The following is a 27,322-nucleotide window of genomic DNA, read 5'->3' as shown; positions in this document are numbered from 1 at the left end:
GGATGTGTACAGAAAGACCTCTTTCTCTACCACCACCATAGATTCTTGATCAAAACTATAGCTTCTTGGCTGTTAATTGGCAACAAGGAAACATACTGTTTTCTACGCTGATAACTAGTGGTAGGAGTAAGCTTAAACCCTTCCTGATCTTGTTGTTAGGATTCCTGGGGGTAGGAGAATCTGTACTTCATCTACCAAATGATCTTAATATATGGGATTAGGAGAGGAATGGAATGGTAAAGCTGAAGCTGTTTCTGAAAATAGAAAACAACTTTTAAGTTTTATCAAATATACATCCAAACCTCTTCTAGAGTGAAGAAGAAAATAAAATGTTACACAAAACCAATTTAATTTACTCCCAAGTTCAGTTTAGATTGTCTACCTCCGTCTATTAGATTCTTGCTGATATTTAGAGGTGGCCCTGGTAGACTGAGAAAAAAAAGGAAAGCCTCCACAGTGCTATTTGCCTGTTCCCAATGGCATGCATCTTGGAACTGCCACTGATAGTCCACCCAGAGGGCACTTCATTGCTTTCCTGCTGATAGTTCCCTAGGATATGGAGTAGCTGTGATCCCTTTCTGGACATTCACTGCTAAACACATTTTTAAATGATAAAAGTTCTTGTTGCTGAAATCCAATAAAAGTCCAACTTAAAAGATTTTCCAATCCAAAAATGGTCAGTGAAACACAAGTGCTTACTCCATTAATATATACCAGAAATGAAAAAGATCCAAATGATAAGACAAATGCTATCCCAGACAAGTTGCTTTCTTAAAATGGACATAAAGCATATTGTTGGTCCATTTATTTAAAAAGTGTCAAGCAACAATGTTGCTCCATCATCTATTGTCAGTTATCAACTGCATGCACTGACTAGCTGTAAACAATTTTAAAAACTCTCTAGATTCAGATGGGCATTTAGTTACCCATCACCTGACTCCTGAACTGCAGGCCCTTGAAGAATCTGTTGTCTATCCAACTGCTCTTGTTTCTGCACAGCACTTCATTCCTGTCAAATGCTCAGTCTCAACATCCATTTTTCAATGTGTCTGTTTTCAGAGTTGCAGACTCTTGGTGAATTGATGTAGTTGCCACACTGATTGTACTTCCCAGGCTCTGTTGCATTTCCAACTAGAAAAGGAAGTGATAAGACATGGTTTTCAAACATTCAAAGTGGTTTAAATCTGCAGTTTGAGGAGTGATAAAGAATACAAGCAGGAATGAGTTGAGGAAGAACAATGATTTCTGAGATTTGATTCTATAACTTTTGCTTTGAAAACTCTTGCAATTATCAAAGAAAATTATGCAGCACCCTTGTACTACTCTCAGAAAAGTGTGAGGGGTAGGCCAGTAATGCATTCAACAATCTCTTTCCACTCTTTACTAGTCAAAACTCCATTTGGGAGTTGCTAGATTGAGGAAACCAGATGATGCACAGGGGGAGCAAAGGAATGAGTTTCAGACCCATATACTCAAATATATTCCATTTATAGAATTGTACTTGAAGAGATGTATATATATATATGGGAACCATGCAAATTGTTGCCTCAGATGGGTTCTTTTGTAAAACATACCTGCTCAAAGAACGTATATTATACATAAGGTAGGAGGCAAACACACCAGGAGCAAATCACACCTTTACATCACCATGATTGCCTAATATAGTAGCTGCATTTTATTTTGTTTTAAAAGAACAGCTATCTTAAAGGGAGGATGGAAATGATGGGTGACTCCTTTCTTCAGTCCTGCAATGCTAGTAACAAGAACCATTTGCCTTTTCCAAATGACTTGGCATTTTATTCAAGAAGATAAATTTGGCTGTAGGCTTCCATACTGTCCCTAGCCAGCCTGCTAGTCTGTTGTGTGGACTGGCTCTAAGATACAGTAGGGATGTGAAAGCAACTTGGTTTTGGTAGAAGGGAATATGGCAAAAAAAACCCAAACATCCTAAATTTATTTTAAAGCAAAAACACTGAATGCAAAATTAACAGTTATTGGCTTTGCTTTATATAAACTGTTTAAACTGTGACAAGAGCTTCTGGTTATTATGAGTGGTTATTATTGGAAGACTTATATGCAGAAGTAGAAGTAGTACAAGGAGGAAGTGAAGACAAAGAATATACTGAATTATGTGGAAATCTAAAAAGTGCAGAGTGGGAAAAAAAGCACAAAAAGATACATTTAAGGAACATAGTTATATATATATATATATTACCTAATTTTAACAATATTTTGCATGCTTATATGCAAACCAGTTTTCCCATTCTAATGTCTTGTAGTGCATTGAAACTCAGTTTCATCATTCTCAGACAGGATGGCTATGTGCTATATATATACCATGCCAGCTGTGATTTATTCAACATATTATGGCTTAGCAGGAGATGTGAACCCAGTTGGCAAGTATATTTAGAATAGGGGTGAACTCAATCCAGTGAAGTTGACTGTATGGAGATTTCATAGAATCCCAGAGTTGGAAGGGACCTCAGAGGTCATACAGTCCAATTTCATGGTCAGTGAAGAATCTGGTAAAGCATTTTGGACAAATACCTACTGTATCTAGCTTCTGTCTGAAGACCTCCACTGAAGGAAAACATGCTTCATGAAGCAACTTATTCCACTGGTTTACAGCTTTTATCATCAGGAAATTCCTCATAGTATTAGCCTGAATCTACTTCTCTGACGTTTTAACCTATTGGTTTAGCCCTGCTCTTCTAGGCCATAGTATAAATATCTGAAGACTGCTATCACATCTCCCCTAAATCTTGTCTTCTGCATGTTAAAGATTCTCAGTTCCTTTAAACCTTCCTCAAGGAACTTGGATTCCAGTTCCTTCATTATCTTGATAGTCCTCCTCTGAACTTGGTCCAGTGGTTTGTATATGTAAAAATGTTGTTACCTAATAGAAATTTTAGGGTAATTCATGCTACACCCATATTTTAGGTGGCAGGTATTAATAAGCAAATTGTGACTTCATTAGCAAGGTATGACATTATTCTCAGCACATTATTAAAAGTTTATTGTTGAATAGTTTATGGTTATGTTGCTTAATGCTTAGGCATGTAATATTTGTTTTACATTTAGATCTTTTGATGTACTATATATGATTGAGATAGCAACCCCAAATAGTATGGGTCTACCTGAACAGCAACATGAGTACCATTAGCTGTTGCTAGCACTGCCAAGTGCTGATCATGGATGGATGCTCTGAATGAATCTTCAGATACTGGTGTCCCAGAAGTTACTATTGTGACCTGAAAAATATCACATTGGTATAACAGCTACATTTAAAAGATTACTTTCTGAGACTATGTCCAAGTGAAATATTTTCAAGATCTCTGTACAAGATGTATCCCAATTCCAACAGTGCTAACCACAGTCGTAGTATTTGTACCAGACTCTTCTTAGGTCACAAATGTTGCAGGGCTAATTTGTGTTACTATGGTTATATCACTGTTAAGTGTCTGCTAAGTCCTTCTGAAACAGGCTAATCTACAAACAATAAATGAATATCAGACAGGACAAATCACAGGTTACAGACAAAATAATATCAAATTAATAGGGTCAGAAGTATGTTGCAGTCTTGAACACCAAAAATAGGTTAACCTATTTGCCTCTAAGTAGGCTAAGAACACAGAGAAAGTTATTATATATGTTCCTGCCACTCTCTTAAATGCATTACTTTTCCCAGTTGCCAATTACTGCCCAGTTGTACATTGATATATGTGCATGCAGGGGAAAGACAGTGAACAGCCTTTGGGTTTTAAACATAGCAAAAGCCATTGACTCTGCTTCATTATGACAGGAAGAATCACTTACTTGAAAGTCTGCCTATCAAATTGGAATCTCCAGTGCTAAAATAATTAAATGAAAATTACTGTATCTTGGTTACTGAACATCTAAGTCAAGATATATTAAAACTGTGTAAAATCAGGATCCACATCTCTATTCATAATCAAGATATGAGAATAATTCACATCATAAGGTTCACTCACCCAAACTGGTATAATCAGTATGTAGCTTTAGATCGTGGTAAGTGAAAATGTTTTAGCAAGCCTCTAAATCATACTAAAAACAGCACCTCCAATAATTTCCTTTCAACTTTCCTTTAAGATGTCATAAAATCCTTAACATGCCTGCTACTGAAGCTAAGATTAAGAAAAAATTATGTGAGAATTTCAGGCAGATGAACTGGTGAGATACTTAGAATTAGAGAATTATGAGAATATATTCCCCAATTAGAATTGTTTCAACTGATCTGCCTTGGATAAAGAATTCTCTCTCTCCTTTAATTTAACTTCAGCTCTGAAGAATATCTTCTTCCATTGTCCTTTATACCTGCTCTACACCATCCTGAGAAACAAGAGCTGCTGCTGATGGTATGGAATCTTCCTGCACTTCATCTTCCATCTTCATAGAAACAATACATTGGTGTTTCAGTGGAGGCATGCTGTTATCCATTATGGTATCTGAGAGAACAAAGAAAGAAGAATCCAATTAAGAGAGAGCATTCAAGTGGCTTTATAGGCAGACCAAACTGAAAACAAAATGGAAACAAAGCTGTATGACAGCAAATTGGAGAGTGACAAGAATTACAAGGCCACCATATGTGCTTACTCACCTTCCATCTGGTGTTCATAGAGGGCTTGCTCACTCTCATCCATGGCCTCTAGCTCCCCATGCATGGTACGTTTATGCATTGCCAAAGTAGACGTTTGCCGATAGGTTTTGCCACAGGTGTTGCAAGTGTATGGTTTGCAATGTGTGTGAACTACATGGTGTTTGTAGAGGCTAGAATATTCTGTGAAGCGTTTTCCACAGCCTGGTACCAGGCATGCATATGGCTTCTCCCCTGGAACAGAATTAGGATTCAGATAGAGAAATCAGCTTTTTATTCATGGATTCATGGCCTAAAGGTTGCAGTCCTAGAGCTACTGCTGGAATAACACCAATTCAACATAATGGGGTTCCTTTCCAAGTAAACATGCACAAGATTGCAGTGTAGGATTATTGGGAATGTAATCTACATGCCAGACTGCAGATTTATAATCCACAACTCTATGAGTGAGGAATGGCTCTGTCACATACAAGTCAGATTACTCTAGCCTCTCTTCTGGATAGATAAAGGTTTTGCCTTTTAAAGAACAAAAGAAGAAGTCAGTGGGAAAAGGATGGGGCTACCCATCTTTCCCTGCAGACTCTGAAGAACATCTGAAATCACCAAGAAGCTGGAAAAGTCCTGGAAAGGAAACAGAGGATCTTTACTTCAGGAATCCTGCTATTTTCTGTAGAAACATGAAGCACATATAATTAGGAATTTATGCTAAGTTTTGGATTTATCTTTTCTGTGTTGTGCTAAGTCTTATTTTCTTTATTTCTGTACAAGTTATAGAATTGGGAGTTTACTTTCAGCCCTTATTGATGCTTCAGGCTGTCTTTGTGATTTTTTTCCCTTTAGAATCTCCTTCTGACCTTCTTGCGGCACTGCTGAAATTACTTAAACTTTTGCATTCTGACCTTTTAATCGCTAGAAAGATGAGAGAGCCCTGTCTTGCACACTGAAGTTAGAGGAAAGATGTCAGATGTTCAAGAAGAAAGGTGCTGGCAGCAGAAATTATGACGCTGTTATTTCAAAGCAGGAAGCAAGGCCAGGATGTGAATACCCAGAGGCCCTTTGGGAGAGGAAGTTTGGGAAATCCAGTGTTTCATCCTGTGGGCTTCAACATAGCTACAACTACTTTAAGCAGTCAAGGGAAAAAAAGAGTCAAATCCAGCTCAAATTATCTTACTTTATTACATTAACAATCTATTGCTTTTTCTGATAATCTCACAAGATCAGCATCATTTTTTATGTACTGAATCCATATATGAGTCCTTGGGCTAATTTAACTTGGCTCGCCAAACACAATTAGATGACAGAAAACTGCAAGTTTTAATTTAATTAATTTAATTCAATTTAATTGATTTAGGCACTGCCCAACTGCGAACAACTCTGGGTGGCTCACAATATAACAAAGAAAACAAAATACAACACAATTCAGAAACATAACCAGCAAAAAAACAAGTAAAAGCAGATAAAAACCAAGACGGTGAATGTATTTTTTGAACTTTACCTGTATGGATTCTCATGTGATTCTTGTAGTTGGTGGCACTAGTGAAACCCCTTCCACAGTTGGGCTCTGGGCACATATATGGCCGCTCTCCTGTGTGTGTTCGTATATGGACCTTGCGTATATTGGAGGTGGTGAAAGAGCGGCCACAGCCTTCAAAAGGGCACTTGAAGGGCCGCTCACCTTGATGGTGAGAACAGATAGTAGAATCCTTAGTTAACCACTAAAACCCACAGAAAACTCAAGATAAATATTTCATTTCTTTCAAGCATACCATTAGTGGTACGAATACCATTTTGTCTGGTGATTATCTTTGATCTCATTATATTTTTAATTTAATTTCACACAGCCAAATATTAAAATATACATGAAACTAGATTAGCCAAACAACTTAAAACTGTCAAAGTATTATTCTTAAAAACTACAACTGAAACAGTGCCTCATTCTAGCTATTCTAAAGCTGTATCAAATAAATAGCCACCATGGACTGAAAGTAAGGTTGAAGAACATTTGCTCATCAGTGCCTAATTTTACAGACTGACTAGTGATTAGTGAGCCATATTTAGAGACTTATTAACATGTTCACACAGATTTTTGATACTCTCCTCCCCTCAGTGCCACCTTGTTTGGGATCAGCCACTCTTCAGAATCTCTGGAAATAAACTGCATAGAAGTAGTGACTGACTGACTGACTGACTGACTGACTGACTGACTGACTGACTGACTGACTGACTGACTGACTGAAGAACACAGGCGCACAACCTGCAGCCAGAGCAGTGTGGTGGGGAGATCAGCCTCCACATCCTCTATATTCTGTTACTGTAATGAGTAGACATTACTCATTAGACAAACCCCAAGGCCACTGCCATCTCTCTCTCTGTCTTCTCCTGAGTTCTTTTAATTTTTTGATGATTTTTTTCCTCACATACTTAATTTATTTTAAACCTGAGAATCAACTGAGATGCAAGAGGGCAGGGAAAATTCTAAGTATATGCTTTGAAAATTTAAAGAATTAAAGTAATTAATGTGAATAACATAATCAGTAGTAATACAGCTATTTTATTGATACATTTTTCACCCCTGCCCATCATCCTGCCTGCTGTGCAGTGTAGCCTCTGACGTGCCATTGAAATAGATGGTCACATTTCTGTTTGAATATTTGATGTGTCACTGACCATAAAACGTGAGATTAGTACAGAATGAAAAAACAAGCTTTCTGAAAATCTAGAAAACTCTTCTAAAAATATATAGCCTTCTTTTTTCTTATCTTTCTTCCAAAACATCAGTTTCTGCTAGCCTTAAACTAAAATAATAAACCTTGCAGGACATACCAGTATGTGTTCGGATATGTTTCTGGAGATCTCCAGAAGTCTTGAAGGCTTTGGTGCATAAATCTTCTTGGCATTTGTATGGCTTCTCACCAGTGTGGGTTCTCACGTGGCTCTTCAGACTATATCCTGTCAGGGTAAAACTTGGTGTCACAAAGCAGTGCACATAGCATAGCAACATAAAGACTATAAACCATGTAGCTCTGAAGATAAAAATAGCCAGAGCTACACCTTTACCTTGAATTTATATTTTTTTCCATCACCGTTTATAGCTCAAAGCTACATCTTCATCCTCAATCGTAAGTAATTACACCACAGCAACACAATTTCTCATTGTTGCTGTTCTGAAGGTTTCGCAGCAAATGCCTTACCTGTAGCAAATGTTTTCCCACAGCTTGTAAAATCACACTGGTATGGACGATCGCCCGTGTGAACACGCTCGTGCACCTTCAAGAAAGTAAAGGAAAAACGCTCAGGCTCAGGCCAGAGAGGATAGAAGAGGCTAGCCCTCAGACTCTCCCTCTCCAATTCTGTTATGGGGTTTTTACTCTGTTTTGTCTTCCTTGCATCAATGAATTATTCTTACTTTTAAAGTTTCTACATGGGTGGGAATTTAAGGAGGAGTCTATACTATAAACCAGGAGTCTATACTATAAACCTATACTATAAACCCAACCATGGCTGGCTGGGGAATTCTGGGAGTTGAAGTCCACACATCTTCATATTGCCAAGGTTGAGAACCCCTGCTATAAACAAATACACAGATGTGTCTTTTAATATTTGCTTGTTTAAAGCAATTCATTAAATTCAACCCTGCCTGCTAATTATATTTCAGTCAGTCTGAAATGAGAGCAAAATTACATACAGTATTACATAAAATGCAACATTTTCAAAAGCCAAACAGCACTTCCATATATCATCAATTCTATTTACTCCTTGTGTCAATATTGGTATAATGCCCTGAAAATAGAGAGTTTTGTTCAATTAGATATTATAAAGCAGGGAGAGGGCTCAGTTAGTGAGGTGCTATTTGGGGCCCCAATCTTGTATTCTTTGTTAAAAAAAAAAAAAACCTTATCTAAAGTATCATATTTTAAAATGTTTATGACATAGGTGTTTTGAATTGTAATATCCTTATGAAATTTACTTACTTAAAGCAATATTTCTACTTTATGTGGCACTTTACATCCAAAACTGGTCCTGCAACTGGCTGAAATATTAAAATGCATGAATACTTGTGAACCTAAGGCTGGTAAAGAGGGAAGTGACTTTTCAGTGATCTAATTTCAGGTTTTTTACATTTTCTTTTATCTTAGCCTTATTGCAGCTGTTTGGCTAATTCATTCTACCATGTTCACTTGAGAATTCAAACCTATTTTTGAATTTTTGAGAGACAGTCAGAGAGATGCACAGACATGTTTGTTTACTTTGCAAAGATTACTTTTGGATGGAATACAAAACTGTGGCTTAATATGCACAAACCTAGGGCTCACATGCTGCCTCTTTGGCAAAACCATTAAGGAAAACCCTGGCTAATTCAACTTCAAAATAAGGTTGGAACAATCATGGTTTATGATTCAAATCTAGTATGCAAATTTTGGCTAGTTTAAAAATGAAGTGTGTCTATAACTAAGCTATAGTTTTTATTGGTGGTTTATTGTAAAATGTAAAAAGTAAATTACATTTCTCCAATCTTACAGTATCTCATTTTGTATAACATGAAAGGAGGATTCTTTTTGTCATAGCAAGTTTCCACTTTCTTATTTTTAAAATTACGAATGTTGAAATACATAAAAAGCCAGTTTGAGACCATCTGATGTAGTGGTTATGGTGCTAGAAAGAAACCAGGAGACTGTGAGTCCTAATCCTCCTTTAAGTATCGAAGCTGGCTGGGTGACTTTGGACCAGGCATTCTCTCTCAGCCTAACCCACTTCACAGGGTTGTTGTGAGGAAAACAGGAGGAGGGGGCATTAAGTACACTGCTTTGAATTATACAAAATAAATCTAATAAATATATTTTCAAGGAATACTTGAAAAACTAATAATCCTACTAATGCTTTATTGCAAATGTATTCTACTAAGAAAACTAATAGCAAGCCTTCAGCAAAAGTTTATAGCTGTCCTCAACCACTTGTTTCCTGCCTCTCCCCTCTCAACATTATCAGATAAACTGCAGACTTGCATCTCTTATTGGTGGCGTTCATGATTTCCTGTTAGATAAGTTTCTCTAGTGGTGTCATTGTGCACTTAGGTTGAAGTTTGGGGAGGCAGGAGAGATTACCTTCAAATGGTGGGATGTGGTAAAGAGGCGGCTACATCCACTGTATCTACAACAATAAGCTTTGTCAGGAATTTTGGGCCCGTTTCCACTGCTCTTCACTTCTTCCTCCCGGAAGTCCTGCTAGGAAAGAAAAAAAGAAGTTAAACCTGAACAATGCTTGAGATATCTAAATTAGCTAGGCCTGGATTTTTAAAATTTATTTTAAGCCATTTTGGGAGCCCAATATTGGTAGAAAGGCAAGACACAAAAATGTTCAATAAATGCATTTCATACTTAATTTTTTATTATTACTAGCATATAGGTTGTGTAAAAAGTAATCTGCCATCTTTGCTTTGAAGTAGGTCTTTCTAAATGCTATTTTATAAGTAGAAAGCTGCATTCACATATAACTGTAAACCAAGATTTTAAACCATGATTTGTTGAACAAGTTTTAGTGGCCTAGTCTGCATATAATGCCAAGCCATAACACGTGATTTTGTAGATTGCATTAAAAGCAAACTGCATTTATGGTTTAGTATTACTGCATGTTATGTACAAGATCAATATTCAAGACCATTATTCACCTTAATGCCCTCCAGATATTTTGGGAATATAGCTCCCAGAATTCTTGCTCAACAATCAGCTAACCACCTGTTCTGTAAACAATTTTACTAAGCAGGCTAATAATTGAAATTAAGGTAAAAGAAAGATGTTGTGAGTGATGCAAAAGGCTGGCCTAATTTGGTTGCCTGTCTAACTTTCGGTGGAGTCACACACTTTCTGAAGGATAGAATATGCAGTTTGGGATGTTCTTCAACCCAGTCTTGTTGTTTGATCCCTAGATGATTGCTGTGGAATGAGGAATATCCAGCCAGTTTCAGCTGGTGCACCAAACTCTTTCTGGATCATACTGAACTTTCCAGATTGACCAAGTCCCTTGCCACTTCTGGGTTAGATTACTGTAACACACTCTACATTGGGCTGCCTTTGAAGATGCTTTGGAAGCCACAGCCAGTCTAAAATATGGTTGCTAGGGTTGTTACTGGTTCTAAAAGATCAGAGTATATAATACCACTCTTTAGCTACACTGCTTACCATTTATTTTCAGATGCCATTTAAGGTGCTGGTTATTACTTTTAAACCTTAAACCACCTAGAACCAAAGTACCACATGAATTTGTCTGGCTTATAAAAACAACTGCATACACTTCCATAAGGTGAAGCCAGATTACTAGCCACACAGAGAAATGTGTCTTATCAACAGCCATTGACACTTTGTGAAATTCCTTGAAGTCTGAATTAATCTATCTCTAGATCTGTTTCCAGATTTATAGTGAATATGTGTTTTTTCTTTAGTCTTTTTCTAGCTTTATCTTGTGATTTTTCCACTTTCAGATTGATATTCTAAATATGTAAACTTATTTTAAATCATAGTTTTGAATGTAGATTGTATTGTGTTTGCCATTCAGACTAGAAAAGTAAGGCTTGAATAGAATAGAATGAAAATGCTTTTGGTTGAACTAAGCTTTGTTTGTATTGCTGGCATGCTGAATAAAGATACTAAAAGTGATCAGTATTATTCCTTCCATTAGCAGGGAATACTGCATGTGGCATGGGTATGCCAAGGCTAATAAGCTAAGGCACTTCTACTAAAAATGTTGCAAGAAAGACTTGACTGTCCAAAGCCATGACAATATTAGTAAATAGTTATTAGTAGAAGTTAAACAGACTGTGTTGGGGTACTACAGCTCTTTAATTCAAAATATGTGTTTTCCTGGGACTAGGTGATTGCCATGAGACCCTTTTCTAACTAAGGAGACATTAACAGGTATAGCCAACATGCCCATGTCCCCCTCCTTTATTGCTTTCGATCTGAATAACTGCACATCCCTAATCAATATTTATGGGCCCATCTTTTTTAATAGTGATTTTATTAAACATTACAATTGCAACAATAAAAACTAATAAAAACTAAAAAAAATAATAAAAAAAAATAGAAGGTGCAGAAAAGAAAAAAAGAAAAATAGAAAAGTAAAAAAATAAGAATATAGTAAAGAAAAAGAAATATATAGAGTAATGATTCACCCCTTCATCACAAGTATAAACAATTTTAGTAACTTATCACCTGCTCTTAAAATACAACAAATGATCTCTTCTTCCCATATCCCATCTTTTATGTATAAACAAATCCTTAAAGCCCTGTCATTTCAGTCCTGATGTCAGCAAAAGTCCATTAAGGGTTACCAGAGATAACATATCTATTTTAACCTTGATCAAATAAACCAACTTTATATTCCTTCCTTTTACTTTTAACAATATTGATCTTTAGTCCCTTCATATAATGTTCTTCATATAAAGAACTTGATTTCTTTTCATTTTTTCTTTGTCCCTTCTCACAAAATTTTACAAAGCTTTAACAAGCCTCTTTTGTAAATCCAGTATAGAAAAACTATCCAGGTCACCCTCTTGATTTGTTATTGGTATGTCCCTTTTAATTATTATGACATCAGCTGGTTTCTTTTGTATGTCTAGTGTAGCATCTTTTTCTATATCATTCTTGAAGCCTGTCATTTTTAAATCCACTTTCAGATCAGTCTCAATCTTGTCAGGTAAAACTTGTTCTTCTTCCATAACATTTTTTAAACGCAGTCTATCTAGAGGCAGAGACTCTTAAAATTAACTTCTGGGTCCTTTGTTCAAAAATATCCTTCAGTATGTCCAATGTTAAAATATTTTGCTTCATTCTGTATTTGTAAGTTGAATTTAAGTTTCTTCTCTTTTAATTGTAATCTTTAGTTCCTTCTAGTTCCCTCTAGTATCCAACCTTCAAAGTCCCATCCTATCATGTTTTTTAAAAAAATAATTCAAAACAAAAGTATTTTCCCACAGAAAGGATTCCTATAATTAATTCCAAAATCTTATTTCAAATCCATCTGGACCCTTAGTCCATTTATAACTTTCCAAAATCAAAGTTCTAATCATCCTTTTGCTGTTTATTCCAAAAACAAAATGTTTTTAAAATCCTTACTTGTATTTAAAACTTCTTTCACTAAGGATTGGAAACTCACCTGGTGTTTTCAGACTTGTCGATCCAAAGGTTCCTAACAGCTGAAAAGCAGTTAACAAGCAAGTTCCAAAAGTGATTAGAAAAGGAAGTATGCAAACCCAGTGTCCTTTTAAAAGCGCTGATCATGGTTTGAGCAAGATGGCTATTCCCTTGTCTCCCAGAACTCTAAACCTGCCAGAGACTGCTGTCTGGGCAGTCTCCTTGTGAGGAACAACTGTCTGGAACACTTGTGGGGAATCTCAAGTCCTCTCCTTGTCTGGAGAGGAATTACGAGGAGCCGGTCTACCTGCCTGCTCTTCATTCTGCCACGGTCTTCAGCTCTGCTTTTAGCTAAGCCATCTTCAGTTCACTGTTTCCTCCCCTGAAGTCATATATGGGCTCATTTGGTGATGGCCAGAGCAGATTAAAGACTGTGACTTGGAATATAAGAACAGTAAATGGTAAAGAGCATAAATTAATGAATACAATGAAAAAAAGAAAAATAGCTATGTTGTGTTTCTGTGAAAATAAGAAAAAAGGGAAGGGTAAAATAGTTTTGAATGAAGGTTGTCTTCTGATCTTCTGGAATGGACTTGGTGAATACATACAAGGAAGTGAAGGTATAGGTTTAAATATGAATGAAAATGATAAAATGTCCAGAGAAAGTATAAATTACAGGTTTAAAAAAAGATCTTCATTTCATATCTGTAGAGGCATTCCACTGTTTAAATGACTTTGTTCGCATATATGATAGTGATTCTTATCTAGACATGTTGAGTGTTAGGGAGTTTTTGCTGAGGTTGAGCCAGAGAGCCTGAGAAGTGTCATACGATGACTAAAGAACTAAATTAGCTACCTGAAAATCTGTGGCTCACCGTTTGCCTCTCTCATCAATTTATTAGGCCATCTTATGGAGCCCTTCTCTCTCATGCTTAGCTTCCCCACCCCACCATCAGTAATAACTGACCTATCTAAAATGGGTATCATAACAATTTCTGCCATCACCCTGCATTCTCTATAACAATGTTTCCTGGGCAGTTTCCATATCTGTGGACGTCATGTCCAAGAATTTTCAACAAAAGCTGTTGTGGCTAGGGAATTCTGCAATTGAATTCTGTACAACTGGAAGTTGCTCAGGTTGGGAAACCCTGTGCTAGAATGACAATATATATGCTACACATTTTGCAATGCTAATAGGTAACTGTATGTCATAAGATTAGGCTATTGCTGCTTTGAACATGTTCCAACATCAGGAAATAAATGGATTTTCATTAAGAAGACTTATTTTAATTTTATTAGATTTTCATTCAATTTTTCCTCCTATATAAGTCCAGTATGATTTGAAAGAGGGGATGTAAAGATTTAAATGAAACCATCACAATAAAGCCAACAATGCTTAAAAACAATAAAAAATCAAAATAAAGTTCATTTTAAAAAGCATAAAAGCAAAATAACAATAGGCAATCTGGTTCTAAAAGAAGCCATTTACAAATGTAAAGATTTGGGGGTGAGGGAACTGAGATACTATCAGTAATGCTGTTAATGAATCAAAAGATTATAAATCCTCTTTTCCCCCCAAATATTTTGGGAGCACTCTTATTCAGGTAGTCTCCTAAATGTACTTGGAAGATTGAAGGGTAGCCTCTAGTTGAGGAAAACAAATAGTAAGCTAAATGCCAAGAAGTGTGCAGCTACACATTGACACTGTGCCTTGGAAAGACAGACAGTATCAACTGAACTGCATGTCAGTACGGAGAATAAATAAGCATACAGTACTCTAAAAACAATGACAATGGGTATATAACCTAAGCTATATCCAATGCTATAATTCAGCTGCTTCCCAGATATAAGATGGCAGCTTTCTGATTAATAATATTCAGAAATGCTGCCTCACATACCAGAATAAAGCAAATACAAAACAGATTCTATTTGAAAAAACTGAAGAACACAGTTATATATATTTTCACTCTACTATGAAGTTGTTTTCTGTTTCCTTCTCTTTGTGAACTGATCTGTTTGAAAGACTGAAGCTGAATAACCATCCTCAAAACCAAACTAAGATATAAAACAATATGAACAATATACTGCTTATCACAGCTGTCGGTTTATTCTTACTGCTCACTTGGTGAGTTCCACAATCTTTTGTAACAGTGGACCAGGCTACAGTGGGGCAAAAAAGTATTTAGTCAGCCACCAATTGTGCAAGTTCTCCCACTTAAAAAGATGAGAGAGGCCTGTAATTTTCATCATAGGTATACCTCAACTATGAGAGACAAAATGGGGGGAAAAATCCAGAAAATCACATTGTCTGATTTTTAAAGAATTTATTTGCAAATCATGGTGGAAAATAAGTATTTGGTCAATATCAAAAGTCCATCTCAATCAATACTTTGTTATATATCCTTTGTTGGCAATGACAGAGGTCAAACGTTTTCTGTAAGTCTTCACAAGGTTTTCACACACTGTTGCTGGTATTTTGGCCCATTCCTCCATGCAGATCTCCTCTAGAGCAGTGACGTTTTGGGGCTGTCGCTGGGCAACACGGACTTTCAACTCCCTCCAAAGGTTTTCCATGGGGTTGAGATCTGGAGACTGGCTAGGCCACTCCAGGACCTTGAAATGCTTCTTAGGAAGTCACTCCTTCGTTGCCCGGGCGGTGTGTTTGGGATCATTGTCATGCTGAAAGACCCAGCCACATTTCATCTTCAATGCCCTTGCTGATGGAAGGAGGTGTTCACTCAAAATCTCACGATACATGGCCCCATTCATTCTTTCCTTTACACGGATCAGTCGTCCTGGTCCCTTTGCAGAAAAACAGCCCCAAAGCATGATGTTTCCACCCCCATGCTTCACAGTAGGTATGGTGTTCTTTGGATGCAACTCAGCATCCTCTCTCCTCCAAACACGACAAGTTGAGTTTAGACCAAAACGTTCTACTTTGGTTTCATCTGACCATATGACATTCTCCCAGTCCTCTTCTGGATCATCCAAATGCTCTCTAGCAAACTTCAGACAGGCCCAGACATGTACTGGCTTAAGCAGGGGGACACATCTGGCACTGCAGGATTTGAGTCCCTGGCAGCGTAGTGTGTTACTGATGGTAGCCTTTGTTACTTTGGTCCCAGCTCTCTGCAGGTCATTCACTAGGTCCCCCCATGTGGTTCTGGGATTTTTGCTCACCATTCTTGTGATCATTTTGACCCCACGGGGTGAGATCTTGCATGGAGCCACAGATCGAGGGAGATTATCAGTGGTCTTATATGTCTTCCATTTTCTAATTATTGCTCCCACAGTTGATTTCTTCACACCAAGCTGCTTGCCTATTGCAGATTCAGTCTTCCCAGCCTGGTACAGGTCTACAATTTTGTTTCTGGTGTCCTTCAACAGCTCTTTGGTCTTGGCCATAGTGGAGTTTGGAGTGTGACTGTTTGAGATTGTGGACAGGTGTCTTTTATACTGATAACAAGGTCAAACAGGTGCCATTACTACAGGTAACGAGTGGAGGACAGAGGAGCCTCTTAAAGAAGTAGTTACAGGTCTGTGAGAGCCAGACATCTTGCTTGTTTGTAGGTGACCAAATACTTATTTTCCACCATGATTTGCAAATAAATTCTTTAAAAATCAGACAATGTGATTTTCTGGATTTTTTTCCCCCATTTTGTCTCTCATAGTTGAGGTATACCTATGATGAAAATTACAGGCCTCTCTCATCTTTTTAAGTGGGAGAACTTGCACAATTGGTGCCTGACTAAATACTTTTTTGCCCCACTGTATATAGGCCCTAAGAAATGTAATTTTCTGAATCATTTTATGGTTTAGAATCTTCACAGAAGAGCAGAATATTCTCACCTTGCTGGCGTAATCCTTCAGAGTGGTACCAGTATCTAAATCAAAAGCATCATCTTTCTTCCCTACTGCCAATTCCTCCAGCCCCACATCTGCTTGCACTGCCAGGATGGTGCCACCCACTGTCGTGGAAACAGGATGGTGTATGAAAGCTGTGGATCCATCTTCCAGCTGGATGGCTTCCAAGGTGTTGGGGTCAAAACCCTCTGAAGTGGACCACAAACACTGTAGTACCACATGTCAACTCTAATTCTTACGTATCTATCCCTTGATCATTTAGAGCTAATAAAAGGTGAACAGTTAAGGCCATCAATAGCAAAATCTATATACTTTAGAATTCAATTGTTACATATCAACAGATCTTCAAAAGTGGATGGAATCAAAAGACCTTGTTGGTTTGATGCAGCAGACTAATGTGGCTGTCTCTCTGGAACTGTTCTACCCATTCTTGATTTGGGTGAGGAGCAACTGAAGAATGATATTAGTTTATTTTCAATATATGGGTAGTTTTATTATTTATGGCTGTAAAGAATGGGTTGGAAAAAAATGACATAGCCATATTCCCAATGTTCCAAACTACAGAACAGAAAGAGTAAAGGTGCTTCCTCCCATCTCTGAACTTCCTGGTTAATTCAAACCACAGTTTACCAATACCTTACCCACCAAATTGTGATTTTCAGTGATCCCATTAACCAAAAAAGGATTCTCAGAGAGAGAAGGAGGGAGTGCAATACAAGATAAAACATCTTACTATTGCTATAGGCTGCCTAGAAGATCTATGTAAAAATTTTTTAAAATATTTTATCTAGGGGTGGTACTTTTTTAAAGAAAAAGCAACACGCAATGACAACTATAATCCTATTGCTTAGAGGGCTTTTTATGGATTATTTACTGAAAGCAAGAGTCAAAGACTGAGAGCTACCTTTGGGAGTGTGATGTATAAAAGCCATGGTGCCACCTTCCAGTGCAACAGGCTGACCATCTTCAAATGTAATCGATTCTATAGAATGAATCAGATATACACAGGTACACACATAACTTCAAATAAAGTCAACTTGGCCAGCTTTTCATGCTGCAGAACACAAGTAAAGCTTAGCATGAACAACAGTCCCCATCACTGCTCACTTCTTTTGTTTTGAAGAATAGTCACTTAGCAAATTCAGCCATAGGTATATTAAAAAAAATTTTTTAATAATAATATGAATGCAAAAGTGCAACACAGAGCCATTGTATGAATTAAATGAATTGTTAAAAGTGATATTCTTCAATGTTTTTCTGACTGTAAAAGTTTTTAGATGTAGTAAACTAAAGCACCAGCATGTGCAATGCACTGTTTTAGTGTTTCTACATACAAAGAGGGTAAAAAAATACACTGAAAAAATATACCACTTTGTAATCAGAAGACACTTTTCTAGGTGGTTTACATACTAGAGAGTACTCTGTCCCCAAGATATTCACCTGGCAATTGCAAGTGGACTACTTTGCAATTCCTATACTATACAGGTAGTCCTCATTTAATGACCACTCGTTCAGTGACCAATCAAAGTTACAACAGTGCTGAACAAGTGGTACTTATGACCAGTCCTCAAAGTTGTGGCTGTCCCAGCATCCCCACAGTCATATGATCGCAATCTGGGTGCTCAGCAACCAGCGCACACTTACGTTACCACATGCTGCGGGCACGTGATCACCATTTGCAACCATCCCTGTCAGCTTCCCACAAGCAAAGTCAATGGGAAGCTGGCAAGAAAGGTTGCAAGTTGCTCTGGTAAGTCAGTCGCACCCTCCCTCACCCAGCAGCAGCCACCCCTGGCCCCGCCATGCTTGCCCTACATGGGCCACTCATGCACCCTCCCCTGCCTGGCACCAGCCACCTCCGGCCCCACCATGCTCACACCATGCCTTACCTGCCTGCCGCCTGCTTGCAAGCCACCTGGGACTCGCTTAATAACCCACAATCCTTGCTTAAGGATGGCAACGGGAAGTGCCAGGATTGCTGTTGGTAAGCGATGCAGTCATGTGATGTCACACTTTACAACTGCTTAGCGATGGAAAATTCCGTCCCAAATACCATCGTTAATCGTGGATTACCTGTACGCCTCTACAGCTGTTTGATGCCAATTTTGAGATACACATAAAGCATCTATGGCAAACAGCATGCCTGGCGTCTCCAGACATCTTGGCTAGAGGACACAGCTAGAATTTTAAAAATATAGCATTTTCATCAAATGGTTGCCATAGAGGGCATGGCTAGTCACCCAAAATGCAAACTGATGAACCTCTTCCTAGTTATTCCTATTAGGTCCCCAAGATACTCCCTATTTATCTGCTTACCATTGTCTTTTTTCCTAAGCATATGGACACACAGCTGCAACCACTCACCATTTCTATTTTCTAAGAATGCTTTTAACATTCACTTTTATTTCTTAGAAATAAAGATGATGCTAGTGTTTTCCCTGTTTTATTTTGTTTGAGACCTCCTAAAATAATAAATCTGTGTGAGAAAAACCCTGCAAGGAATACTGATATTGATGGTGGTGGAAGTAGCTGAGCAACCATGCTACTTTTACTGTGCTATGCTCTACAGATGCTGCACTCCATGACCATCTTAATTTCCAACCTCTCTCAAATTTGCTGAGTTTGAGAACCTCTAGTATGGGGTCTGGTAGTGTTTAAAAAGGTGCTGCTAGGCACCACACTGGAACCTAAAGCAGGGATGGGGCACCTATGGTACTCCTGATGATGCTGAATGACAACTCCCAGCAATCCCAGTTCAGCAACTTTAGGAAGTCTACAAGTTCCTCATCTTGCTTTAAAGAGACCACAAGGTATATCAGCAATTTCACCTCACCTTTCTGCAGTGTTACTTGTTGGAAAAAAGCTGTGGATCCATCTTCAAGTTCAATCACTTGTCCTTCAATTAACTTCTCTTCTGAAACAGGTGGAAAGAAAGTTCAAACATGTGTCAGTCTTCCAGGGTAGCAGGATTAAACATTTTCATCTACATATCCATTACAACTTCTTATTAAGAAACATGAAGTGGAATCTTGTTATAATTATTTATTTCTTCTGGAACATATTATCAGAAATTCAGGTTTAGGTATGGGGTCTATGGGGAACACTAAATTCAAAGGCAGCATTAGTAGAATTCTTGATTTCTGCATTTATCTCTATCAGTAAATATAATATTTCTTCCATATGATAAAGAAGTAAGTATAGAAGAACCTAATACCACTTAAAATATAGATTAAAAATGCTGACCTCTTGTGCCACAAACATTTGCAACCAATTATAAAAACTATAATAGTTTAAGTACAGGAATGAAATTACTTTTTTCCTTAGTAGATTAAAAAACATCTTAGAAATCTTCTTCTGAACCAGAGAGTACTTTCTAGCCTAAAATCAGAATACTTTTATTTTTCTTTCACTTCTACAGCAAATTTCTAACTATAACACTAAATTGCCAAAATGAAGTCAAAGTACTTTGCTTGTTGCGACTGTACCACATTGATGATTTAAAGGACTCTGTTAATCTACTAAAATACATGTATATTTTTTCTTATCTTTCATATCCATCAATAGCACAATTATCAAAACGTTAAGTAATGTTAAGCAAAACATAGCCCACAAGTCTATCCTGCAGAATTGTTTTCTTGTGAAAATTACTGAAAAGAACTATTCTATAGATTCTTCTCCTAGCACGATTATTGAATGGAACAGTACAATTGATGTGCATCGTCCTGATGCTTACAGAGCAGCAGGATATTTTATATAATAGAGGCACAAGTGTGCGTGCTTCAATCATACATACAGAGTTAGCCCAAGATATTTTGCTGATAGAGGTAAAGGTGCTAGCCATCCTTCCTATTACTGTACATAGAACATGCTAGCAGTTCAATTTTACTATAGCACTATAATAGCAAAAGCATCCTCAGCGGCTTAATTGTAGGCCCAGCGAATAACTAAAATAACTTCTAACATGAGCTCTCAACCATGAGTCCTGACCAAACAAAATTTCAATTGACATTATTCACAACTTACTTTTGAGGGAGGGAGGGAGGACAACCACTATATTTTTATATTGTTGAGAGAGCCAGTGTAGTATAGAGGCTAAGATATTGGACTAGTAGTGGGGATCCACTGAGTGGAAACTCACCAGGCAAGTCTGGGCCAGTTATACCCTCTCAGCCCAACTTACCATACAGGGTTCTTGTTGGGCAAATTAGGAGCAGGAAGTGCAATGAAACTGATATAGACAGACAGACAGATTAGATGCCAATGAGTATTCCTCTAGGTGTATAACCTGCATCACATACCTTTGCCTCATTATCCTTGTCCATTGACAAGGAATTTGGAGTCTATCAACTTCTGGAGGATTTAGGTGAACAGTGGAGGGCAGCATAAACTTGTTTCTGTACAGCTATCTAAAAGAATTGTCAGAAAATATATACACACACAGTAGATTGTGTGTAGATATGTGGATGTATGTGTGTGTGTATGTGGAGGGAGAGAGATGGAAAGGAAAAGAGCAAGGGCTTTGTCAGCTGACCTCTTCCTGAATAAAAGCATATATTAAATATTTTGTCATTAATGCAAAAATAAATCATTAATTTTGCCAGTGATCCAGAAAGCTTTAAAATAAATTAAAATACATAAAAACCTGGCTTGCTGAAAGACTTTGAACAGATAAAAACACCAAAGATGGCAGAAATCAGATCCATGCCATCTCAAAGGAACTGCCAGTTTATTACCTGTCTTTGACTGACATATATCTTATTTGAAATAATTTCCATTTGGGAACCACAAGACTGTTTTGTTTTTCCAAGATTCTAATCCTATCAAACAGTCTTAAATTCCACTCCATGTGTTTCGAATGATTTTTAAAATATAATACATATAAAGCAGAAATTGATTAATGAAATATTTAACCAAGTTACATTGCCTTCTGCCCTTGTGTACGATGCTTTGACCATAAGGTTTCTGATATGCCCCAGTCTCACTGACCACAGCTGCCGCAGCCTTCAGCTGACTCACCACTTGCATCTTGCTGAACATAGGCTGTTGTCCCATCAGAAAGGGTCATTGCCTGTAGACTCAAGCTCTCCATTTTGTTCTGATGGCAGCTCCTTAGACATGTATTCAACACTGAAAGCTGTTCCCACTGATACAGCTATAATAAAAATTGAAAGTTATATATATATATGTATTTGTGTACACATTTCTTTTTCCCACTTCATATTAAGCATAAATATAAATCTGGGAAAAAGTCATTACAAAGGATTAACAAGAAAGTAAGCAGCAATACAATTTGGCTAGGGGACAAACAAAGAATTGTTTTTTTTCCCTACATTTATGTTCCCCAGAAGCACCTGGCAGTCAATGTTAAACACTGGACAAGTACCCTTTTATTCCACAGAGCTGTTCTTACTATTATAATGTATATAACTTTTAGTGGTAAGCAGAGATTTAAAAAACAAAATCAAATAAATGTACACCTAACCGGAACCAGTATCTTTTCTCTATTAGGCAGATTTCCCCTGAGACACAACTTGATATTTGAACAAAACCAAGATAAGAAAAGTAAAGGTACCTCACCTTATTTGGCTATCCAGTGGTTTCATGCTTCTGCACCAAGTGGAGAACTTTCACAGATCACCAAGCTGAAAATTAAGCAACCCAAGCATACACGTAGCTTGTCCTAAACCTATCCTTTACTTCTTTTTAAACCTGGGGAGAGAAAAATTCAGGGTCTGAATATTTTCCTAGAAAGTGTCTTTGGGATAGAATGGTAAAATTGGAAAACACCAATTAGGCCATCAAATCTAAATTAAAACATCCCCAATGAATGGCTGTCTGGCCTCTATTGAACATATCCAGCAAAGATTTTATAATTTCCATTTGTAGTTGGTTCCACTGTCAAACTACATTGGGAATTCATCTGGAATCTTATTTCTTGTTATTTAAGACCTTTATTTTGTTTTCTGGAACAGGCAGGTTTTTTTCTATCTGAGGTCCCTCCAGGAGTTTGAAAAGTGCTTTCATATTTCCCCTTAATTTTATTTTCTCCAAACTAAACATATCCAATTCTTCAGACATTCCTCTTCACAGGCTATTCCTGTGATGTAAGAGAGATTTCTTTTCTGTAGTGTAACTAAAAGCTAGACACAGGTCCAAAGCAAAGTTTAGTTGAAAATTCACACGTTCAGAGCTGTAGATTAGCCAACCATAATTGGCTCCAGCTAGCATAGATTTGTTGTATGGATGCAAAGAAGCTGGGGGACCTTTATTTTTACTATACTACAAAGTCCAATTTTCACTCTTTAAAAACAATGGAAAAGATATACATAAGGCATAACTGGACTTATTTTATAACTGCACTTTTGTTTTTAGAAAAAACATACATGAATGAAAAAATAATCTAAAACAGACAATAGTTCATTTGTGTCACTATAAAAGCACATTGATACTGTGGTGGAATTTACTTTAGGAAACTTAAGAAATTATAAAAAGACAATCGGGATTATCAAATGTTCTAGAACCCCATTGATTTATGTGGCTTGTAGATGAGTTATAGTGAATTAGTACAAATTATACTGTTTGCAGGCAGCATAACATTATTCTTCTGTTTACACGTTTTTACTGCTAAGAAGTGATTAAAACAAATTCCTACATAAGCATCTTGAAGCTTTTCCTCCAGTATCTGTTGCTACCTAGAGTGCTATTTTATTTTCTGGACCATTCCTTATAAAGGTATTCTAGTGCTGGCTCTGTTGTTTGTATGATATCACAGTATGATAAGGCCAAACAGAATATATATGGGGCCTTTACTAGAAATAGAGAGAAGGTAATCTTTGACTGACTTGTATATCTGCAAAAGTGTCTCACTCCCAATTATTTCAAAATAATACAAAGATTATTCCTGCCAGCCCTATATATTGCTGAACATTTCTTAACCTTAGAGTAACTAGGAATGAATTTGTGTGTAAAAAGACTATAAAAACTATTCACTACCAATGTATTACTCCCTCTCTCCATTACTTAATTCTAAATGTAAGCTTTTGCAGCTGGCTAGAGTTGGTGAATCTCAAGTTCTAATAAAGATAAAACAGGTTTCAGAAGTTTACTTGCTCCCTCAGCAATGTTGACAACTTGTTATGAGAACTGGCTAAAAATTATTCCTTTTGTTAAAATAAAGCACTTCCTTGTGAAGACATATGAGATGGATGTTGATTTGAAGCCCAATTAGATATAATAAAATGAGCATCAGACAGATAGAAACTACCTTAACAGAAGTATCTAGGAATTCTTTGCAGATAATACAGCAAAGGCTACAAATAAGTGTTTATTAGATACTGAGTAGTTTGTTATTTGAGAATACCAGCAGGAGCTATAGTTTCAAAAATGTTTGTGGCTGCCTTCCATTATATTTAATAACACAATGGGCTGTATACATATTTAGTTAACAAAAATGGTAGGTAATTACTGCCACTTCCAGGCTTCAAAAATAGAAGTGGTATGGTATTATTTTCTTCAAATATAAATGCACTTTTTATGCAAAAGATCCTAGAATGGGACAGGCTGGGGATGGGAAAAGTTTTAAAGGTCAGAATATTTGGACCTGTCTTTTCTATTTTAACTTCTGACAGCTGCCCAAGGTTTCAGCAAGGTCTTTTCCAGCTCTGCCAATTGAAAGCCAGCAATGACAATGGAGATGCCAAAAAGTGAATCCTCTGTGCAAGAGTCAATAAAGAATTAGATACCATAACACAGAAGAAAAATAATTTAATTAGGACAACAAGACAAAGAATAAATCTACAAGAACAGGTGTTGTGTAAGTAAAGGAAGAGTAATGAATGTTTACAATACCTAAATCTATCATCTGAAGAGTTATTGGGATAAATATGTCAAATATTTCATAAAATTAGAGAACTAAAGTTCCAGACTTGTACAGAAGAATATACTCACAGATGAATTCTATACATACAATTAAGACTGAAATGAAAGGAAATGGATATTCTGTAAGAGGGCTGAGGGTTCAAATATCTTTGGATGAGGTATTAGGAGCAGTGAGCATCAAGTGATAGTCTGGCAAATAAGCTGTGCCATTTTAAGAAGAAACCTGCATTAAATGTTGGGCTTTCACATTCCGGGATTGTCCTAATATTTTGGAAAGCAAGATTTCTTTTAAAAAAGGGAAAAGAATATCATGGAAATTTTTAGCAATTACATTATACTTAGTCCAATAATCATCTAGCTCATTATTGCCTATGCTGGGTGGTAGAGTCTCAACCAGGATTTCAGAAAATGGTTTTAGCTCCACCCAAAGTTGTTGGGATTCTGCTCAAAAAGTATGTGATCTATCACTGAGATACAGTGGTACCTCGGGTCACGAACGCTTCTGTTCAAGACCAATTCGGGTCACGAACAGCTCCGTTCGCAAAATTTTGCTTCTGTTTGCGAACGCCGGATCGGGTGACGAACAGGATCCGCGGCCATTTTCCCTCCCATGACACATGGTCGTGGCTTCCTGTAGGGAGGGAGACTCTCCCTCCAAGCAATAACCGCCTCCCCACCCGCCTTCCTGTCCTCCACGTCAGAAGTCGCATCGAGCAAGGTTAGCGTTCTCTCTCTTCGTACTGTATTTTGTTTCATATTTTTGCGGTTTAAAAAAAAAAATACATATGGTTCAGAACGGATTAACCGTAATTACATTGAACCTTATGGGAAAATTTGATTCAGGACGCGACCAAAATCGGGTCGTGACCAAATTCGGAGGGGTCAGAACGGATTAACTGTATTTACATTGAACCTTATGGGAAAATTTGATTCGGGTCGCGACCAATTCAGGTCGCGACCAGAGTCGCGGAACAAATTAAGTTCATGAACTGAGGTACCACTGTACCATCCTTCTTTTTTCTCCTTTTTCTATACAAAAGAGAGGTATCTAAATGGAGGAATTATTTCTGCTTTTTTCTCATGTTGTTTGAAAAAACTGTGACATGATTTTAGCATTTGCAAAGTGCCTCCTAAAATGTATCATTCTGTCTTTATTTTCTAATATAAAAATGCAATAAAATCAGCAACATTTACTTGAAATAATTCAAGTTTTAATCGTCAAGATAAGCTTTGTAAGAAAAGAAAGGGAACAACAGGATGGATTTGGGGAGAACAATTTATATAAAGGAAATTTCTGAATAATTAGTAGGAATTTGGAGCACACCAACCTGTGGCTAATAGGGTACAATAGCTTGAGGTGTGCACCAATAATGGCCCCATAATACAGCCACCAAACCTGAACCAATGTTGAAGAGTTAGGCTGTCTTCACACAACCTAAACCATGCATTGCTTGACCATGACTGACTGGATTCACACATTAAGTTGTAAACCACACTATACTAACCACAATAGCTCGCTCACACAGTAAACAAGCCAGCCATGTTTTGTGAACATGTATTGTATTTGAACCAAGAAGTACATAAGGTGTTCTCCTTAAGTGATGCTATCAGACCAAAGAGTTTCCACAAAAATTCTCCTCTCATGGACAAGTTTTAAGAACATTCCACAAAGAACTTTTTTCCTCTGCTTGAGTGGCAGGATTCAACCAGCAAAATCTTTTCTCAAGGTAACCGGGCACTGTTAGCGAAGGATTAGGCCACTGCATTTCTGTCTGAGGTGATGGATTAAGACTGTATTGACCGAATAGACAAAAGCTGGTAACCCTGGTAGCCACCGGCACTACTCTCACAGGCAAAAACACAACAGGTGCAGTTTCCCCTCCCACTCATAGAGAATTCCGCTCCGGTTTGTGGCCGCCGATTCCAAGCTATGGAAGCCGGACTCGGCAGGGATTTGAAATGCAAGGAAAGGAACCAAGGTAGGATCGCAAACTGAAGGATCGCGCAGCGGGCAGGAGAAAGCGCTGGCTCCTAAAAAGGGGCCTGGAGGATCTCTTCCTCTTTCTCTTCCAAAATTCAAAAAAGAGAACCGGGCCAAAAAGCGTCGCCGGAGAAGGAGAAGGGAATCCACCCCCTTAAGAGCCAGGGCTGTGCATCTTCCCTCATCCCCGCCTCCCTGTCGGCACCGACCTGTGGAGGGCCGAGTCCGCCGCCTGACCGCCATGCACCGGGCCTCACTACAGCTCACAGCCCTGCAGCCTGTATGACACCTTCTTAACACGGCTTCTTCGACTGTTCACCGCTTTCCATCCAGGTTCCGGGGCCCCAGAAAGTTCCCGGAAAAGGAAAGCAGAGCCCACGGTTCTTGGCATGCGCCGCATTTCCAGACATGCGCAGAAACTACGACGAAGCGTCTGCCCTTTCACTTACACCTTCGGTTTTCGACGGAACTGCAGCCTGCTTTCCACCCAAATCGAAGTCAGACCAAGTGTGGCTCCCGCTGCTGGATTCCCACATCCGGATCCTATCGCTAGAATTCGTAGACCGCATGAGGGTTTTCATGGGCGTCTTTCCTTTAATCACTTTAAACACAGAAGGCAGAGATTTGTATTACACTTTCTAATCGTTTGCTTGCTGATGGGATTTTTTTTGCTGGGTGTTGGAGTAAGAACGGATAATCCGCCCTCATTGGTTTAATTCCTGTATGGGACTCGAATATGGAAACTACAATATTCTCAGGTGGGAAGCAATGCAGCAGCTCAACCACTAGACGCGGAAGATCCGGTTCAGCTTGTTTCCTTTGCAGTTAGAAGTTCTAACTGCTTATTTGTTAATTGCC

The 27,322-nt window shown here is 37.8% G+C and overlaps 1 protein-coding gene across 4 annotated transcripts; it reads right to left on the bottom strand.

The window, feature by feature from the left end:
* ZNF76 (zinc finger protein 76) lies at nt 1-26,808 on the bottom strand. 4 transcript variants are annotated; one of them, XR_015798345.1, is made up of 15 exons: nt 26,674-26,808; nt 22,183-22,314; nt 21,622-21,757; nt 19,439-19,519; nt 17,510-17,587; nt 16,591-16,793; nt 9,718-9,837; nt 7,807-7,882; nt 7,439-7,564; nt 6,111-6,290; nt 4,619-4,849; nt 4,336-4,466; nt 3,817-3,851; nt 3,138-3,251; nt 1,106-1,131 (listed from the first exon to the last, which is right to left on the bottom strand). XR_015798345.1 is itself a non-coding variant. In XM_007423647.4 (14 exons), the coding sequence occupies exons 3-14, from the start codon at nt 21,692-21,694 to the stop codon at nt 1,027-1,029; spliced, it is 1,518 nt and encodes a 505-aa protein (XP_007423709.2). In that variant the 5' UTR covers nt 21,695-21,757; nt 22,183-22,314; nt 26,674-26,808; the 3' UTR covers nt 1-1,026. The 4 variants fall into 4 exon arrangements, 3 of the variants coding, with proteins under 3 accessions (XP_007423709.2, XP_007423710.2, XP_088009431.1); XM_007423647.4 differs by lacking the exon at nt 3,817-3,851 and having other exon boundaries at nt 1-1,131; XM_007423648.4 differs by lacking the exon at nt 3,817-3,851 and having other exon boundaries at nt 1-1,131; nt 9,718-9,834.
* Between the last annotated feature and the right edge of the window lie 514 nt (nt 26,809-27,322).

Source organism: Python bivittatus, unplaced genomic scaffold (assembly GCF_059951505.1).
Source record: "Python bivittatus isolate LINGU-HERP-01145 unplaced genomic scaffold, Pbiv_v1 ctg000700_np1212, whole genome shotgun sequence".
Classification (NCBI taxonomy): Eukaryota; Metazoa; Chordata; class Lepidosauria; order Squamata; family Pythonidae; genus Python; species Python bivittatus.
The sequence above is the reverse complement of the archived record's forward strand: the minus strand, read 5'-3'. Positions and strand labels throughout refer to the sequence as shown.